The sequence below is a fragment of the Conger conger genome, chromosome 13 (genome assembly GCF_963514075.1).
Source record: "Conger conger chromosome 13, fConCon1.1, whole genome shotgun sequence".
In the NCBI taxonomy this organism is placed as follows: Eukaryota; Metazoa; Chordata; class Actinopteri; order Anguilliformes; family Congridae; genus Conger; species Conger conger.
In genome coordinates this window covers 2526938-2545107 of record NC_083772.1, presented here as the reverse complement: position 1 = coordinate 2545107, position 18170 = coordinate 2526938, and the positions used below count along the sequence as shown (strand labels likewise).

Below are 18170 nucleotides of genomic sequence, written 5' to 3'. Positions count from 1 at the left end.
GCAGGAGACAATCCTCCCCTGGAGCAATGCAGGGTTAAGGGCCTTGCTCAAGGGCCCAACGGCTGTGTCGATCTTATTGTGGCTACACCGGGATTAGAACCACCGACCTTGCGTGTCCCAGTCATTTACCCTTAACCACTACGCTACAGGCCGCCCTATGAGTTGCCGAGGTGGAGTGTGCCAAGCAGGCGTCGGTTAGGTATGTGCTGGACGTCCCAGTTAAGTTTAAGCCTTGCGGTGGAGATTACGCCAGTCAGACAGACAGCTGACTTAATGCAGTCGTAGCTGTGCATCCGCTTGGTGGTGGGAGGAGGCACTCTGCTTGTGGTGGGAGACTGACACGGAGAGGTCTTAAATGGTCCATTTGGGTCAGCACAAGGGTCTGGACAATACTATTAACTGGGCGTCATGTGTAATGAGTTACTATACATTTGGAATTTGGCCATATTGTTTTAAAGATTTTTAGCAGACTGGCGAGCAGACCCCTTCAGGGGGTGGGATTTTGCTGCCAGCTGACATAGGTCAAGTTTAAGGCAAACGCTGTACGTACATCAGGGAGGGAAAACAGAGTGTGTGGGAGGATATTATTGGTCCAAGGATGTACAAGGAAGATAGGAGGAGAGAAAAACAGATTACTGGGGATAGCCGTTCGACTGGAGGCTGCCAAAAAGGACCTGATGGTCAATTTTGTTAAATGCAGCGCGGAGATCGATACCACAAAGACAGAGGACATGGACCAATTTGGAGATTTGAGGACATTGGTCACTGCAGGGAGACTCACCTCAGTTGAGGGGGGGGGTAACCTTGAAGCCAGACAGTTTAGTATGTGTTCTTTTGTTTTGAGTCAGAACATATCAGCAATGCTTTGGCAACTCCCCAGACTCGGGTGTTCCTATGCCTGTGTCCTGTGTATGATGTTGCTGAATGCAGTGTGGACATTTCTGAGTGTGTCAGGCTTAAGTTACTAGTGAGGAAGGCATAGTCACTGATACAAAAAAAGTGTTGAAGCATCGACTGTAAGAACATTACCTCTGCACTGTTTCATTTGTTAAATTAAATATGTATTCAGCGTCCCTGATCTGAAGTCCTAGGGCCAGCGGTACCCGTACTTTCATTCCACTTAAATTCTTCATTAGTCAGTCAAACTAATGACGACTTCAGCCAACCAATCTGCATTTCTTCTCCTCATTAGAAGCAACAAATGGTTTGAGAAATCTCTTGCAAAATTGCCTGTGAGGGATTCTGGGATGTAAATTGGGCCGTGCTGATATATTTCACTGTTTGACTTCGCTCTAATTTCATTTAGCTGCTTGTGACGGCTGGCACAAATATTAAACTCTTGCTCTGTTATACGGATCCCAGCTTTTTTTAATGTCTTTGAACTAATTTTCAGGCATGCGTTTATTAGAGAAATGTTCTCACGTTCAGTTTTGTGCTGTGATAGGAGATGTTGTCTTATCGTTTTTACGAGACAGATAATGCAACTCAGAGGGAATCCTAATGACATTTCGTAGAATCCATAGGTGTGGCACATCTGAAATGTTAAGAGAAGCAGCATTTGTTTATCGTGTAGTAGCCTTAGGCTGTTGAGAATCTCATAACAAAAACTGCACCCTGGCATAAAAATTATGTTATAAAGTGCAGCAATATAAATGGATTTACCATTCCTGTAATTGATTTTGTTATATTTTGTCAGCGAATGACTCAGATGCGGAGAAAATAATGAACAGAAGTTTTCACTGTTGAGTAGAATATTTTCTTCTACAGTCGATTGAAGTGCAGAACTTATTTTCATAATATTTTTTCATAATATTTTTCATTATGAACCTGAAATTAATAGAGCATGCAGGCCAAAGCATTTTATGTTCCTGAATATTTATTTGTAAAGCTACAATGACGACTGCCCTAGTTAAATATTTATAAACACAGATGTTAGCGGCAATATTCTTCTGCAGTTTCACTGAGACGTATTGTGATTCAGATGGTCATTGTAATATTATTCACACATTAAATAAGCACTAGGAGGCGTAATTTAGAAGAACTAAACCCCAATTATTGAGGTAATACTCAGCTATTTTATGCAGATTTACCACATTATGTGGCACATAATGTAAAATACTCTTTCTCCTTGTTGCCCTTCTCTTTGGTGAATCCCATGTCCGGTAAATTGTTTTTGAAAACGGAATGTAACAATTCAAATATCAGTCTCGTTAAGACTAATCATGCTAATCCGCTCTGCGAGTATGGATGATGATTTATTGCGTGTACAAAAGAACATAATTTGGGGACATTGTGGTTTAACATCGTATCTCTCACTTTCTTTCTATCTTACTTTCCCGGGCTCCACCTCTCTCTCGCTCTTGTCAGGTGAAGGACCAGGAGTTCCCGTACCGCAGGAACCTGGCGCGGGTCTTGGTGGACGTGGAGGACTCAAATGACCACGCGCCCTACTTCACCAGCGCGCTGTACGAGGGCTCGGTGTACGAGTCAGCCGCCCTCGGCACCGCCGTCCTCCAGGTCACTGCGCTAGACAAGGACAAAGGGGAGAACGCTGAGCTCCTGTACGCCATCGAAGCAGGTGGGTATCTCACAGAGAGAGGGGGTTACAAAAGGGTTTGGCCTGTAGCGTAATGGTTAAGGTAAATGACTGGGACACGCAAGGTCAGTGGTTCTAATCCCGGTGTAGCCACAATAAAATCCGCACAGCCGTTGGGCCCTTGAGCAAGGCCCTTAACCCTGCTTTGCTCCAGGGGAGGATTGTCTCCTGCTTAGTCTAATCAACTGTTCGTCGCTCTGGATAAGAGTGTCTGCCAAAGGCCGATAATGTTTGCATGTCTTAATTGTTAAGTGGAACTGGAGTGCAGACATTATATAAAAAAATTACATTTTCTTGAATTATAGTAGCTCTGTTTCTTTCCCTTAGGAAACACTGGGAACATGTTCCGGATAGAACCAGTCTTGGGTATTATTTCTGTTTCCCGGGAACTGGACCTCACAACTATTGGCCATTACGTCATCACCGTCAGAGTGTTGGACAATGGCTCCCCGCCCATGGGCGCGACCACTGTGGTGCGGATCTCCGTCACGCTGTCTGACAACGCCGGCCCCAAGTTCCCTCAGAGAGAGTACCAGGCGGAAGTCAACGAGAATGTGGCGGAAGGCACCTCCGTCATCATGATCAGCGCCTTGAGTCAGTCCACCCTTATCTATGACATTAAGCAGGGGAATGGGGAGCGAACCTTCAAGATTAACCAGTACTCAGGGGTGGTCACAACCCAGAGACCTCTGGACTATGAGGCAACCACCTCATACGTGCTGACCGTCCAGGCTTCCAACATGGCAGGAATGGCTTCAAACGTCTCCGTCAATATTCAGGTGGTAGATGAGAATGACAATCCCCCAATATTTCAGCAACTACAGTACAGTGGCAGCATTACTGAGGCTGCTCCGATCAACAGTGTGGTGCTAAGCGCGAACAATAGCCCCTTGGTTATAAAGGCAACCGATGCTGACAGGAACCAGAATGCTCTCCTAGTGTATCAGATTGTGGAGGACACGGCCAAGATGTTTTTCACTGTGGACTCAAGTTCAGGATCTATAAGAACCATTGCAAACCTAGACCATGAAACCATTGCCAAATTCAATTTCCACGTGCACGTGCGAGATAGTGGCAAACCGCAGCTGACGGCCGAAAGCCCCACGGAGGTCACCATCCAGGTCATCGACACTAACGATTCCCCGCCCAGGTTTTCCACGGACGCTTACGAAACCGTCCTGCTGCTTCCCACGTATGCCGGAGTGGAGGTTCTGAAAGTCTCTGCCACCGATCCAGACCTCAACGTGCCAACGGAACTGACCTACGCACTGACGGACGGAAACCTGGAGCACTTCACCATGGAGCCCACAACCGGCATCCTCACCGTGAAGAACAACAACTTCTCCAAGGACCGCTTTCGTTTCAACGTGAAGGTCTCAGACGGGAAGTTCTCCAGCACGGCGCTGATAACGGTGTTAGTCAAAGAGGCCATGGATAGCGGCCTTTCCTTTGCACACAGCCTGTACTCCACCTCTATACAGGAGAACGTCACCAACATCACCAAGGTGGCGGTGGTCAATGCCATAGGCAACCGCCTCAATGAGCCCCTGAAGTACAGCCTGCTGAACGCGGGGACGAGGTTCGAGATCAAACCTACCTCCGGTGTGATCCAAACTACGGGAATGGCCTTCGACCGAGAGGAGCGGGAGTTTTACGAGCTTGTGGTGGAGGCGAGCCGGGAGTACGACCACCTGCGGGTGGCCAGAGTGATGGTGAAGGTCCAGGTGGAGGACATCAACGACAATGCCCCTGTGTTTGTCGGCCTCCCCTATTATGCAGCCGTGCAAGTCGAGGCTGAGCCCGGGTCCCCCATATTTAGGGTCACGGCTGTGGACCGGGACAAGGGGATCAACGGGGAGGTGTCCTATTTTTTAAAGGATGACCACGGCCATTTTGAGATCAACAGGCTAACGGGCGACCTGCATCTGAAAAAGGCCTTTGAGTCTGACTTGTCCAACGTGGAGTATGAGGTGGTCGTTTATGCCAGAGACGGGGGATATCCACCGCTATCCACCACTGTAGAGTTTCCCATTACTGTTGTGAACAAAGCCATGCCAGTTTTTGACAAATCCTTCTATGCCGTGTCTGTTAATGAGGATGTTGCTGTCCACACCCCTATTTTGGGAATAAATGCTACAAGTCCCGAGGGCCAAAATATTATATACACTATTGTAGACGGGGACCCGGCACTGCAGTTTAACATTGGGTTTGACACAGGAGTCATAAGTGTCATTCATTCCTTAGACTATGAAGTCAGCCCTTCGTATAGACTTATCATCAGGGCAACGGACTATCTCACTGGGGCAAGAGCGGAGGTAGATGTGGACATAACCATTCTGGATGTGAACGACAACGCTCCGGTCTTTGAAAAAACCGTCTACAAAGCCATTCTTTCCGAAACGTCCATGATTGGCACCCCGGCCCTTCAGGTAGTGGCAACCGATAAGGATTCGGAAAAGAACAATGTGATACGCTATCAAATCTTCTCCAATGTATACAACAGCACGGACTATTTCCACATCGACAGCAGCAGTGGGCTCATTCTGACGGCGCGCATGCTCGACCACGAGCTGATACAGCGGTACGGCTTCATCGTCAGGGCGACGGATAACGGGTTTCCTCCCTTGAGCAGCGAGGTCTCCGTCACGGTCATCGTGAACGATATGAACGACAACCCTCCCGTGTTCAACCAGCTGCTGTACGAGGCGTACGTTAGCGAACTTGCGCCGAAGGGCCACTTCGTGACCTGCGTCCAGGCGTCCGACGCGGACAGCTCTGACTTTGACAAGCTGGAATACAGCATCCTGTCAGGGAACGAGAGGATGAACTTTGCCATGGACAGCGGCACGGGGATCATTACCCTGTCTAGTCATCGAAAGCAGAGGCTGGACCCCGTGTACAGTCTCAACGTTTCGGTGTCAGACGGGGTCTTCACCAGCACGGCTCAGGTACACATCAGGGTCCTGGGGGCAAACCTTTACAGCCCCGTCTTTGCCCAGAATATCTACGTGGCAGAGTTGCGGGAGAATGCCGCTTTAGGCACCAAGGTGGTCCAGGTAAAAGCTACTGATTTGGACTCCGGACCGTTTGGCCAGTTTACGTACTCCTTCATCAACGACGTGGGAAAGGACCAGTTCAGCATCGACGCCAACGGCCAGATCTCGACCTTGGAGAAGTTGGACAGGGAAAACCCAGAAAATAAGAACATTGTCCTCACAGTGATGGCTCTGGATGGGGGTGGCAGAGCCTCCTATTGTGCAGTTAGGGTGATTTTGGTGGACGAGAATGATAACGCGCCCCGCTTCAGAGCAGTAGAGTACAGGGCTAGTGTAAAATCAGATGTGGGCAAGGGGTACTTAGTCACTCAGATCCAGGCCTACGATCCAGACGACGGTGCCAATGCTAAGGTGTCCTACTCACTGTACAGTGAAGCCCATGTCCCTGTTGTGGACATCCTGGAGATAGATCCAGACAATGGATGGATGGTCACCAAAGGTAGCTTCAGCCATCTAAAAAGCTCCATACTCTCCTTTTTTGTGAAAGCTGTTGACGGAGGGATTCCCATGAAGCATTCCCTGGTGTCAGTGTACATCCATGTCCTGAACCCGGAGAATCTCATCCCCACCTTCAGCCAGCCTCAGTACTCCTTCACCGTCCCTGAAGACACGCCCATAGGGGCAGCCCTTGGCTCTGTTAACCTGGTACCTGGCCACGCTGCCATTTTTAGCATCGTCAATGGGGAGACCGGGGAGAACAATCAGGATGGCGTGCTCATTGTGGAAAAGGAGACCGGCGTCATCAAGCTGGACAAGCCCCTGGACCACGAGGTCATCGACACCTTCCACTTCAAAGTGTCTGCCACCATGCAGCAGGCACGCATAGACTCCGTGTCCACTGTGGACGTCGAGGTGAAGGTCCTCGATTTGAATGACAACAAGCCGGCTTTCGAATCCACTTCCTACGAGGCAACGGTAATGGAGGGGATGCCTGTTGGTACAAGAATAATACAGGTGCAGGCACTAGACCCAGATTCGGGTGCCAACGGGCAAGTTACGTATAGCATTTCCCCCCCGTCGAATATGGAAACGGACCGGTCTGCTACCACCTTCACCATTGACAGTAACACGGGTTGGATCACCACGCTCAAGGACTTGGACTACGAGACTTCCCCGTCCTACGCCTTTGGCGTCGTCGCGTCTGACCTGGGAGAGACCGTCTCCCTGTCCTCCACCGTCACGGTGTCCGTCGTCGTCATCGACATCAACGACAACCCGCCCAACTTCGTGGAGGACCACTACCGGGGGGCGGTGCGGGAGAGCGACCCCCCAGGCGAGGTGGTGGCCGTGCTGAACACCAGAGACCAGGACAGCTCCGACATCAACCGCCAAGTCAGCTACCATATCACAGGTAAGGGCGTCCCCGGTTCCCATTGTTTCCGTTGAATGGTTGCCACAAAAGCATTCATATCTTCTTAGAGTTAGTCTGTATGCGATTCTGTTTTGTGCTGACACGTGTGCGTGTTTTTGAATCATTGTTACTCAAACAGTATATGAGCTAGGTGCTTTGGTTTCTACACTGAGGAAAATATGTAATTCTTTAGAGAGGTGATATATAATATTAATAAAATGGTGTGAAGGTTTTTAAAATCTCAACTTTTGGAGAGAAGATATTTTTCAGACCTAAGGCAGCACATTCGTGAGTTAGTCCCCTATTCCCTTAGTCCTGAGATTCTTGGATGTATTTGTTTTTAAGGTGCACTGTTGGTGTGTCAGGATGACATAAAAGCGAAGGTGTTTTCCTTTCAAACCCTATAACACAGTTGTACCTGAAGGGAGGAAACAGGAAATGCATTGTGTGGTTCAGTCATTCCTCGCTTTTAGCGGCTGGAATTCAGAGGAAATGACAAAAGGTCCAATACATCCTCTGCTGTATTTTCTGGGGATATAAGACTTCTTTAAGATTTTTAAAGAAAAAAAAAATCATTTTTATTTCCATGATACACTTGAAGCTACGTGGACATTATTGCATTTCATGCTGCTGAGGGAGGGAGGGGATGGCGTCCTGAAGGGAGATGGATGTCTGGCTTGTTTAAACGTCTCTTACTCAAACAAACAAGTGCGGGCCTTTTATTCTGTTTGGTGACCTAGTTTTATTTCTTTTGTCTGTTCTAAACAATGGAGGGATACCCATTTGCATGCGCAGATGTGAGCTTGTGTCCTTAAAACTGGTGGATCCCAGCAGACCCTAGCCAGGGCTACTCTGGAGATTTCTGTAAATATAATAATGAATAAACATGCAAGAAAAATGGATGAGAACTCAAGCAAAACCGAGGACAAGGGCTGAATAGTAATTTATAAATTTGTATTATTACTTTGTTGTGCTGGTATGCGGAATAAACCAGCGATTAAGAAACCAAGCGCAGCAGAGTAATGATTTAAATACTGCTGACACATGCAAGGTAAGCATTTTTCATAATGTAACATCCCTGACTGGCGATGTTACCTTTAATGCCACATTGCAGGCCTGATAATTGTATATGTGGAGGTAAACCATTTTAAAAACAATTGTTCTGCGTTTTATCAAGTCTGTCAGAAGTGATAAGCCCACCCCCCCCCCCCCATACTGATTTGAATAAATATTTCTCATAAAGTATGTCCTGACCTATGAGTCACTGGAGCATATTGGGGTTTTATTAGATGGAACCTGGCCTAGCAGGTTGGACAGAGAGCATGAACATCCATAATTAAATATGGATGGTGCAACCTTACTCTTGGAAGAAGTTTAATAAGGGGGAAATATATGAGAGGGAGGAGAGAGAGGGAGAGAGAGGGAGAGAGAGAAGATTCCAAAACTTGGATTTTGCCCTGTGGTAATCTGTGCATGTGTGTATAAATGTGGACACCACCGTGGAAATGCGTCTCAGCTCCAGCTGGGCGGCCTGCATTCAGGTGAAGGTACTTAAGCATCGCTCCAGGCAGTCAGTGACCGATGCCTCACTGTGCAGTGCGGGGCCTGTGGCCGGAGGAGCCGGTGGGACCAGCCGTGTCCCACCGGCTGTGAGCAGGGGGGTGTGTGGAAGATGTTATGACTAAATGCACATTAACAGTTTTTTGGGGCAGAAAAAAAGTCGAGGCACCTGCTTTCATTGCTCTTTGTGTGAGACATTGCGGTCAATTCCCTCGGAGCGACTACATGGGCCTGATTTAGGACGTTTTTTTGTGTTGCTCTGGTGTATACCTGGCCACTGCGTGTGCGAATGAGGAATTGGGGCAGGAGTTTATGCACTTTTTTTAAAAGATTGATAAAACCAAACATTTTTTTGAATTGGGACACCTGGGAAGGTGGGAGACCCACAGAGCTACACCAGTGGACAGAAGGTTCATTAAGCTCTTTGAAATGGGGACAGGGCTAATGGGCGCTTCAGAAGCGGGCCCTCTGCGGGGGGAGCGTGGGGGACTCTACCGCTCAGGACCAGGGCCTGGCAGCACGACGTCGCCTTTCAGAGAAAGGGCAGACCGGGGGCACCTGTGGGGACATTAAGGGGGCGACGTGGCTCAGGAGGTAAGAGCAGTCGTCTGGCAGTCGGAGGGTTGCCGGTTCGATTCCCGCCCGGGCTGTGTCGAAGTGTCCCTGAGCAAGACACCTAACCCCTAAATGCTCCTGACTAGCTGGTTGGTACCAATCCCCGTTGGTATGTGAGTGTGTGTATGAACGGGTGAATGAGAAGCATCAATTGTACAGCGCTTTGGATAAAGGCGCTATATAAATGCCAACCATTTACCATTTACCATATTCCCTTGGTCTATTACAGCCCAGGTGTGACTTGGAGGCAGAAACAGAACAGGCCTGTACTTAATGATAAAACATGATTAAAAAGCAGGGGACAGCCTACTCCCGTCACCTGTAAATCATTGCATTTTATAATATTTCCATAGAGGCATTATTGCCTTTTTCATTTTCATATTGCATACATTTTGGTCCGTATGAGATTAGACTGGGTTTCTCAGGGACATGAAGAACTGTGTGAAAAAAATACTCTCAAGTTGATGGAGATTTCACACTTTTTTTTCATCGTGTCTTTCCCGGACTCCGGTGCTTGCCTATTGTCTGATGGGTAATACAGGTTTTTCAATCAGGAATTTACTCCCTCCTTGAGAAATAAAAAAAAAAGAAAGTTCTTCTCGACAGAAAATGAAATCGAGAGAGTGCCATCATCCAACATTCACTCGTTTTTCAGGGTCTTTGTCTAGACGGCTGTAGTTTCAGTCCTTGAGGTGACATTAAAATTTGATAAACTATAAAAAAACAAACACAAAAGGGCAATAAATGATTCAGTGTTTTCGGATATATTGCGAGTGAACTCAAGTCGAGAGCACTCATCTGACGGCGATGGAAGATATCTCACATTCCGCTGTGCTTGGTTAGCTCTGTTCTGCATCAGCACATCACCCATTAACCACCAACTGATTTTAATTATGCAAAATTAAGCGTCAAAATGAATGTGTATTGTACACAGACCGTTTTAGGGGGTTAAAAAAACAATTACGGAATATTACTGCGCTTGGTAAAATAAACTCCCATCCTGAATGTGTGGCACTCTGGCGCTTTTGATAAAAATTAATGTGTGACAAGTTTACACTTCCCATTTACCAGCAGAGCGGCTGATAAGGATGTAGACTATTGTATGGCTTGATGCGTGAACGTATGTTTCCCAATCCTTTACAAGTTCTGGAAGCAACACCTGGGTACTTTTAGATGAAACGTGACACTGTTTACACGCTAATCTCCTGCTGGATAGGCGCTTGCTTTACCCATGTGTGACAGGTGTGGGGGATTAGGGTAGGTGCTCTCTCTCTCTCTCTCTCTCTCTCTCTCTCTGTCTCGGCGTGGTGCAGGCTTTCAGAGGCAATCCGAGAGGCCTGAAAGAAAGTGGAGTTTGTGTGTGGGGGGGGGGGGGGGGGGGGGAGTGTGGAGAGTGGGTATCATGTCTTGTTGAGGAGTGACTAACCCCCAGCGGATGTCTGTTTACAGTCGCACTGAAGTGACACGTACGCCTGTTAATGCTCTGCAAATCTGTCAGCCCTCCAAGAAGCAGTTTATTTTTTTAAGTCCGCTATTATGACTGACTGAATCTCTTGAAGTTAGTTGGAGTGTCTGGATGAGCTCCACCCCCCCCCCCCCCCCCCCCACACCCCACTGATTTTTTGATCTGGAACATGGTGGTCTTGTTCACACACACACACCATCGCAGAACAGGACCTACTGGGGTTACTGTATATCATCTGTGATGTAACCTCGAGGAGACTGGCTATTCCGTCCCTGTGTGGTGACAATTCTTGTCGGAGGGCTGCATTGTCTTTGGGTGTTTGGTTGTTGGCCGTCTCTCCTGCGCTGAATGTGGCCTGAGCGTATGCCTGTTGTCTGGGGCTGTTTTCCTGGCAGGGCCCGGTAGGCTCTTCACTGCCAAGCCGAAACGCTGACCTGCTAATGATCACAGGCGCGGCGGGTACCTGGGTGTGAGACTGCCGTGAGCGGTGTGGGGCGCGAGGGGGAGGCCCACCGCCATCGAGCCGGGCCTGGAGCCCTGCCACTCCGCCTGGGCCTCCGCCGTGCGAGAGCCACTCTGCCCTGCCACTCCTCTCAGAGCCACTCCTCTCAGAGCCACTCCACCCAGAGCCACTCCTCTCAGAGCCACTCCACCCAGAGCCACTCCTCTCAGAGCCACTCCACCCAGAGCCACTCCTCTCAGAGCCACTCCACCCAGAGCCACTCCTCCCAGAGCCACTCCTCCCTGAGCCACTCCGCCCTGAGCCACTCCTCTCAGAGCCACTCCTCTCAGATCCTCTCCTCCCAGAGCCACTCCGCCCTGCCACTCCACCTGGGCCTCCGCCGTGCGAGAGCCACTCTGCCCTGCCACTCCTCTCAGAGCCACTCCACCCAGAGCCACTCCTCTCAGAGCCACTCCACCCAGAGCCACTCCTCTCAGAGCCACTCCACCCAGAGCCACTCCTCCCAGAGCCACTCTGCCCAGAGCCACTCTGCCCTGCCACTCCTCTCAGAGCCACTCCTCCCAGAGCCACTCCGCCCTGAGCCACTCCTCTCAGAGCCACTCCACCCAGAGCCACTCCTCCCAGAGCCACTCTGCCCAGAGCCACTCTGCCCTGCCACTCCTCTCAGAGCCACTCCTCCCAGAGCCACTCCGCCCTGAGCCACTCCTCTCAGAGCCACTCCTCTCAGAGCCACTCCTCTCAGAGCCACTCCACCCAGAGCCACTCCTCCCAGAGCCACTCCGCCCTGAGCCACTCCTCTCAGAGCCACTCCTCTCAGAGCCACTCCGCCCTGAGCCACTCCTCTCAGAGCCACTCCTCTCAGATCCTCTCCTCTCAGAGCCACTCCGCCCTGAGCCACTCCTCCCAGAGCCACTCCTCCCAGAGCCACTCCACCCAGAGCCACTCCGCCCTGCCACTCCACCCAGAGCCACTCCTCTCAGAGCCACTCCTCTCAGAGCCACTCTTCTCAGAGCCACTCCTCTCAGAGCCACTCCTCTCAGATCCTCTCCTCTCAGAGCCACTCCTCCCAGAGCCACTCCTCCCAGAGCCACTCTGCCCAGAGCCACTCTGCCCTGCCACTCCTCTCAGAGCCACTCCTCCCAGAGCCACTCCGCCCTGAGCCACTCCTCTCAGAGCCACTCCACCCAGAGCCACTCCTCCCAGAGCCACTCTGCCCAGAGCCACTCTGCCCTGCCACTCCTCTCAGAGCCACTCCTCCCAGAGCCACTCCGCCCTGCCACTCCTCCCAGAGCCACTCCTCTCAGAGCCACTCCTCTCAGAGCCACTCCTCTCAGAGCCACTCCGCCGGTGATCTCCGTCAGCGGCGCCTCGGGCGGAGACGTCAGAGCCAGGGCTCCCGCTGACGAGGGGAGGGTGACCTTGGGCCCGCGGCCCGGCTGCCCCCCGTTTGTTTGTTTGTTTGTTTGTTTGTTTGTTTGTTTGGACAGCACAGCAGCGTCTGTGTCCAGAGGGCAGGGCAGTGGTGTCTGTCCCTGCCGCTGAAAGGGCCACGGTCGCTCCTTTCCAACCGCTCCTCTGGTCTGCCCCTCTGCCCCCCCCCCCCTGCTGTTAATTACACCGCTTATCTGCGAGTGACCCCTTCTAACAGGGCTCAATAACACTGCCTTTGTCTGACATGTCAGATTTGTAGTCCCTACCATTTGTAGTCCTGCCAGGCAGCCCTGTAATCTCTGGCTAAACCAATCATGGGGCAGTGAGATTGTCTTGGCAGCGAAGTCCGTGGTGAATCGTTGCCCCTCTGGAGATGGCGAGAGGAAGCATATGTTTCGGAGGTCCCAAAACGCGTGGCGCACCTGTTAAATGATGGTGAAATTGCTTCAGTGCGTGCAGAGGGAGAGCTCTGTAAAGCATTTCAAAAGCTAATTTCATTTAAATAGTGTTTTAATAGAATTCCTGCATTTCTTAAATGAAGCCATCATATAATAAAACAGGTGCCACATTTAAAGTTGTAAAAACACAGTGTTTTTTTTTTCCTCCCAAGTTTTATAGCTTTAGGTTGGAAACGGTCCAAAAAAACAGAGAAGTTTTCAGATTATCCTGCTTTCATGGTGCTCTGAGATATTAAAAACGTCACTGGCAGAGCAGTTTCTCTCTCTGCCTTGCTAGAGGCTCTGTTAGACCGGCAAGTGCACTCATTTTAGAAAGAAGCCAACTGCTCTGATTCCAGCTTCACAGTGGCCTGCAGAGTCTGTGACTGGTCAACCTGGTTGCATTATTTATTGTGAAAACACCCCCCCCCCCTCCCACCATTCTCCAGAGGCTCCCATTAAAGCTTTATGGTTCGGCGTTCTTCTGAAAGCAGAAAGACTGTAAAGAAATGACAAAATCCAGAGGGGCAACAGTGCAGGCAAAAGCTGGAATAAGGAACAGACAAGATCTTACCCGTTACTGCAATTACTGTGTCCGTCCATTGTGTGGGACGCTATCCAAAGGCCTTGACTTTTATATTTAAAGTTAAAAGATTTGCACTGTGGCGAGAGCTCTTGATAGCTTCTGTGGAGAAAATGGTGGTTTTAGGAAAGGGATTGTTTTTATGTCCTGTAAACAACTCCAAATTACAAAATTGTGCTCTTTTTTTTTGGCCTGACAGTTAATGGTAATCGTGCAGTATGAAGCAGCCGTATAACCCGGCTGACTGACCACGCCGGAGTAATCGTACTCCTGTAATCTCTAACCCCCGTTCTGTAGTGCTTTTATACGGCGCACAGCTTGGTGACGAGTCTGGTTTCACGGCTCAGTGGCGGTGCTGGGTAGACCAGGTGGGCGTCAGGGGACAGGAAGCGATGTGAAGCAAAAAACGCAGCGAGCCAAAATGGGCAGGAAAACAGCCTGTCCCACGCGGGTTTCGCCCTGCTGGGAGAGGAGCTTAACAAGGCCCGGCGCCGCGGTGCTGCAGACCCGACCCGCTCCAGCTCGCAGGCCCGGTTCTGCCCGCTAGAGCTCCGGTCTCGCTCTCTCTTGGGACGGGGCAGGTGTTGACTATGGTGTTATTTGGGTGGGCAGCGTAATGATGGCCCCGGCTAATTAGCCGGGAGCCCAGAGTAGTGTTATTGCATGCAATAAATCACCAGCGTTATTATATGCTTGACCCTAATTGATGGTTCAACTGTTCATTTAAATGCTGTGTCCAAATAAAACTCATATTATAATAATTTATTCTAATAACCTCACTGTGTCACCAAGGAATGAGAGGACAAATAGAGGTTATAAAGTTATTGTATAATAAATCTTGCTCAAGCTCAAAATGTGTTACTAGTATAAGGCAACTGGCTTTTCCCCAACCTCTGGTTGGTCATTCATTGATAGATTTAAGTGTGTGCATACATGTGCAGGTGTGTGTATATATGTGTGTGTGTGTACGTGTGCAGTTGTGTGTGTGTGTATGTACGTGTGTGTGTGTGTGTACGTGTGTGTACGTGTGAGTGTGTGAGTGTGTGAGTGTGTGTGTGTGTGTGAGTGTGTGTGAGTGTGTGTGTTTGTACGTGTGTGAGTGTGTGTGAGTGTGTGTGTGAGTGTGTGTGTGTGTTTGTACGTGAGTGAGTGTGTGAGAGTGTGTGTGTACGTGTGTGTGTGTGTGAGTGTGTGAGTGTGTGAGTGTGTGAGTGTGAGTGTGTGTGAGTGAGTGTGTGTGTGTGTGAGTGTGTGTGTGTGTGTGTGTTTGTACGTGAGTGTGTGTGTGTTTGTACGTGAGTGTGTGTGTGTGTGTGTGAGTGTGTGTGTGAGTGTGTGTGAGTGTGTGTGTGTGTGTGTGTTTGTACGTGTGTGTGAGTGTGTGTGAGTGTGTGTGTGTGTGTGTGTGTGTGTGAGTGTGTGTGTGTGTGTGTGTGTGTGTGTGATGGTTTAACACGGTCCGGTCCTGTACAGGAGGGAACCCCAGAGGAGTATTTGCTCTGGGCCTGGTCCAGGGCGAGTGGAAGATGTACGTGAAGAGGCCTCTGGACCGGGAGGAGCAGGACCTGTACCTGCTCAACATCACGGCCAGCGACGGGCTCTTCGTCACCAGGGCCGTGGTGGAGGTCACCGTGAAGGACACCAACGACAACCGGCCAGTGTGCGAGCAGGTCCGCCCCGTCTCTCTGCTCCTGTCTCCCTGCTCCTGTCTCCCCGCGCCCTGTCTCCCTGCACCCTGCACCCTACACCCCGTCTCCCTGCTCCTGTCTCCCTGCTCCTGTCTCCCCGCGCCCTGTCTCCCTGCTCCTGTCTCCCTGTGCCCCGTCTCCCTGCTCCTGTCTCCCTGTGCCCTGTCTCCCTGTGCCCTGTCTCCCTGCTCCTGTCTCCCTGTCTCCCTGTGCCCTGTCTCCCTGCTCCTGTCTCCCTGTCTCCCTGTGCCCTGTCTCCCTGCTCCTGTCTCCCTGTCTCCCTGTGCCCTGTCTCCCTGCTCCCGGTCTCCCTGCGCCCGGTCTCCCTGTCTCCCTGCTCCTGTCTCCCTGCTCCTGTCTCCCTGTCTCCCTGCTCCTGTCTCCCTCTGCCCCGTCTCCCTACTCCTGTCTCCCTGCTCCTGTCTCCCTACACCCTGTCTCCCTGCTCCTGTCTCCCCGTGCCCTGTCTCCCTGCTCCTGTCTCTCTGTCTCCCTGCTCCTGTCTCCCCGCGCCCTGTCTCCCTGCACCCTACACCCTGTCTCCCTGCTCCTGTCTCCCCGTGCCCTGCCTCCCTGTCTCCCCGCGCCCTCCTGCGGCCCCCCTCACGCTGTGAGTGAGAGCAGGGCTCCTGCAGCCTCTGTCACGGGGACAATGCAGGCCTTGTGCGCGGCCGGGTCCGCGGCACGCCGATAACACTCCTAGCTTCTCTGTGCTTTCCCAACTCTTATCTGTGATACAGAACCCCCCCCCCCCCCCCAAATCCTTATCACTCTGACGGGCAGGTCTGACTGCGGGCTGCCTTCCCCAAATCTAAACATTAGCGGGGCCCCTTCTGAGCCCTTATCTCTCCGGTTCTCACGCGTGACACGGATCAGGAATGCAGAGTTAACTGAGCCTCTTACGGTCCCCAGCCCTGCCGGCCCTGTCTGTGGGCAGGTACGCTGGTCTCAGCCCCCACCCCCCCGCCCCCCCGCCACCCCACGGTGGTGTCTCCGCACACGGCGGGGGGAGACTGCGGCAGGCTCAAACTCAGAGGCTAATTGTGCCTGGGGGCCAGGGTGCTGAGGGGCCGGTCAGACCACATCACATCTTCATTAGTCGCGCTCCGCAGAGCCCCATCACGTATCACCAGGAGTCCTTTTAGTGCATATTGAAATGCGCCGAATGTTATTTCTGGTTACCTTTTATTTTACCCAATTGACGGAAGAAACAGAAACGGCTCATTGGCCCGGAATATATTTTGAAAACTTAAAACACTGAAAAAAAAATTACAGGCACTGGGTGTCGTGAATTTCTGAACTGAATTTTCCGTCTGTGTTTGTGCGGGGCGTTGATTATTGTCAGCTAAACAATGACTTCAAGGTGCTGCTTTCATGACACATAAATCAGAGACACCTCTACAGCCCGTTACTCCTGCACGTGGACAGCTCAGAAGAACGAGCGTGCTCATGATGGAGGACTTGCTCAGCAAGCATTCCACTGGGACTACCACTCTTAAAGTGTATTATCGGTGACTAACGTGAGCAATTTCCCAAGAAATTCTGTCTACGTAAAACAGGAATATGAGCTTTAAGCGATTGACTTCATTGTTTTGTTAGAGTACATGTCTCACTGATAGGGTTTGCCACCAGTTTGGCAGTTCTGAAAATCAGTGATGGAGTTACACTGGTGTACGGAAACGTAGTTCACTGCTCAGGAGAAATCTGAGGTTTTAAAGAATATTCAAAAAAAACTTTTAAAAAGCCCACATTTTCCACAGTGTGAATTCATTTCCCCAGATGGCCGCACACTTCCTCAGTCCTGAACCTGTAGCAACTCGCCATTTTTTGGACTCTTTCCATAACGTAATAGAGTCAACTCATAGACAGCCCATTTGGGGGGGGAAAAAGTAGTTTGGCAGGCCCAATGGGAACAGGTGTAGCTCCCATTTAACCCACCGTGAAAGATTGCGTCTGTGCATTGTGTGAGTTAATGTAACGCAGCTCTCTGTCTCTGCTCTGTTTCCTTACCAGGCGCTCTACACGGCTTCGTTCCCTGAGGACATCCCCACGAATAGAGTCATTCTGACTGTGGGGGCGACGGACGCAGACATGGGGTCCAGTGCGGCCATCCAGTACTCTCTGTCCGGCCCTGGAGCCGAGGACTTCTACATGGACGTGGACACCGGTGCGTCCCCAACACCCCGCCTGCACTGCTCATGTGCCCTGATGTTCTCTCCGCCACTCAGCATCGTTTATTTATTTAGATGTTGGGTGTACAATAAAATCCCCTTGAGATCCTGTACTACTATCAAGCACTGAGCTGGTGGTGGTCAGTTTGACAGGCAGGTGAACCCATGACCTTCTGGTGTCTTGGTGGCCACAACACAGCGCTACCGAAATACTTTCAGGTCGTGACCCGACGTTTCTAGCAAAGAAAAACAAAGAGTCTCTGTGACCAACCGCATTTAAAAAGGCTGCAAGGTGGCCTTTTTCAAAACAGTAGAGGCCTTCTCTTGTGCAGTTTTATAGACAAGCCGTACATCAGAAGGCCTGTACACAGTGGCTGGGGGTTTCCCAGGGGGACACAGTGCTATGAGAAATCATTACAGAAATGCAAGGCTGCTGACAAATGGGTCCCGGCTGCGCTGATCCGTCATCCGCTAAAACTTCTGGGAACCGCGTCCCCTCAAAACGCAGCCGTCGGTGGGAGGGATGAGGAGGGGAGGATGGGGGTATGGAGGGAAAGGGAGAGCTGAAAGCTCTTTATATAACAGCTGTCTAAAAGTGTGCAATTACGAAGGAGGAGATGAAAAGGAACACGCGGTTGCTATAGCGCTGTTTCTGCACTGCGGACACGCCGTGCTACACAAGCTCCGGCGAGAATGAGAGAATACCTCCGAGATAATGGCTGAGTGAGGGAGAGCAGGTGTGAGATGGATTGAG

The 18170-nt window shown here is 50.7% G+C and overlaps 1 protein-coding gene across 2 annotated transcripts in view; it reads left to right on the top strand.

Moving 5' to 3' along the window:
* fat3a (FAT atypical cadherin 3a) overlaps positions 1-18170 on the top strand; it is a 175416-nt gene that overhangs the window by 120423 nt on the left and 36823 nt on the right. For both annotated transcript variants that reach the window (XM_061218131.1, XM_061218130.1), the window contains exons 8-11: positions 2368-2578; positions 2924-7003; positions 15031-15227; positions 17259-17412. In XM_061218131.1, the coding sequence (XP_061074115.1) occupies positions 2368-2578; positions 2924-7003; positions 15031-15227; positions 17259-17412 (4642 nt within the window). The remainder of the gene's footprint in view (positions 1-2367; positions 2579-2923; positions 7004-15030; positions 15228-17258; positions 17413-18170) is intronic.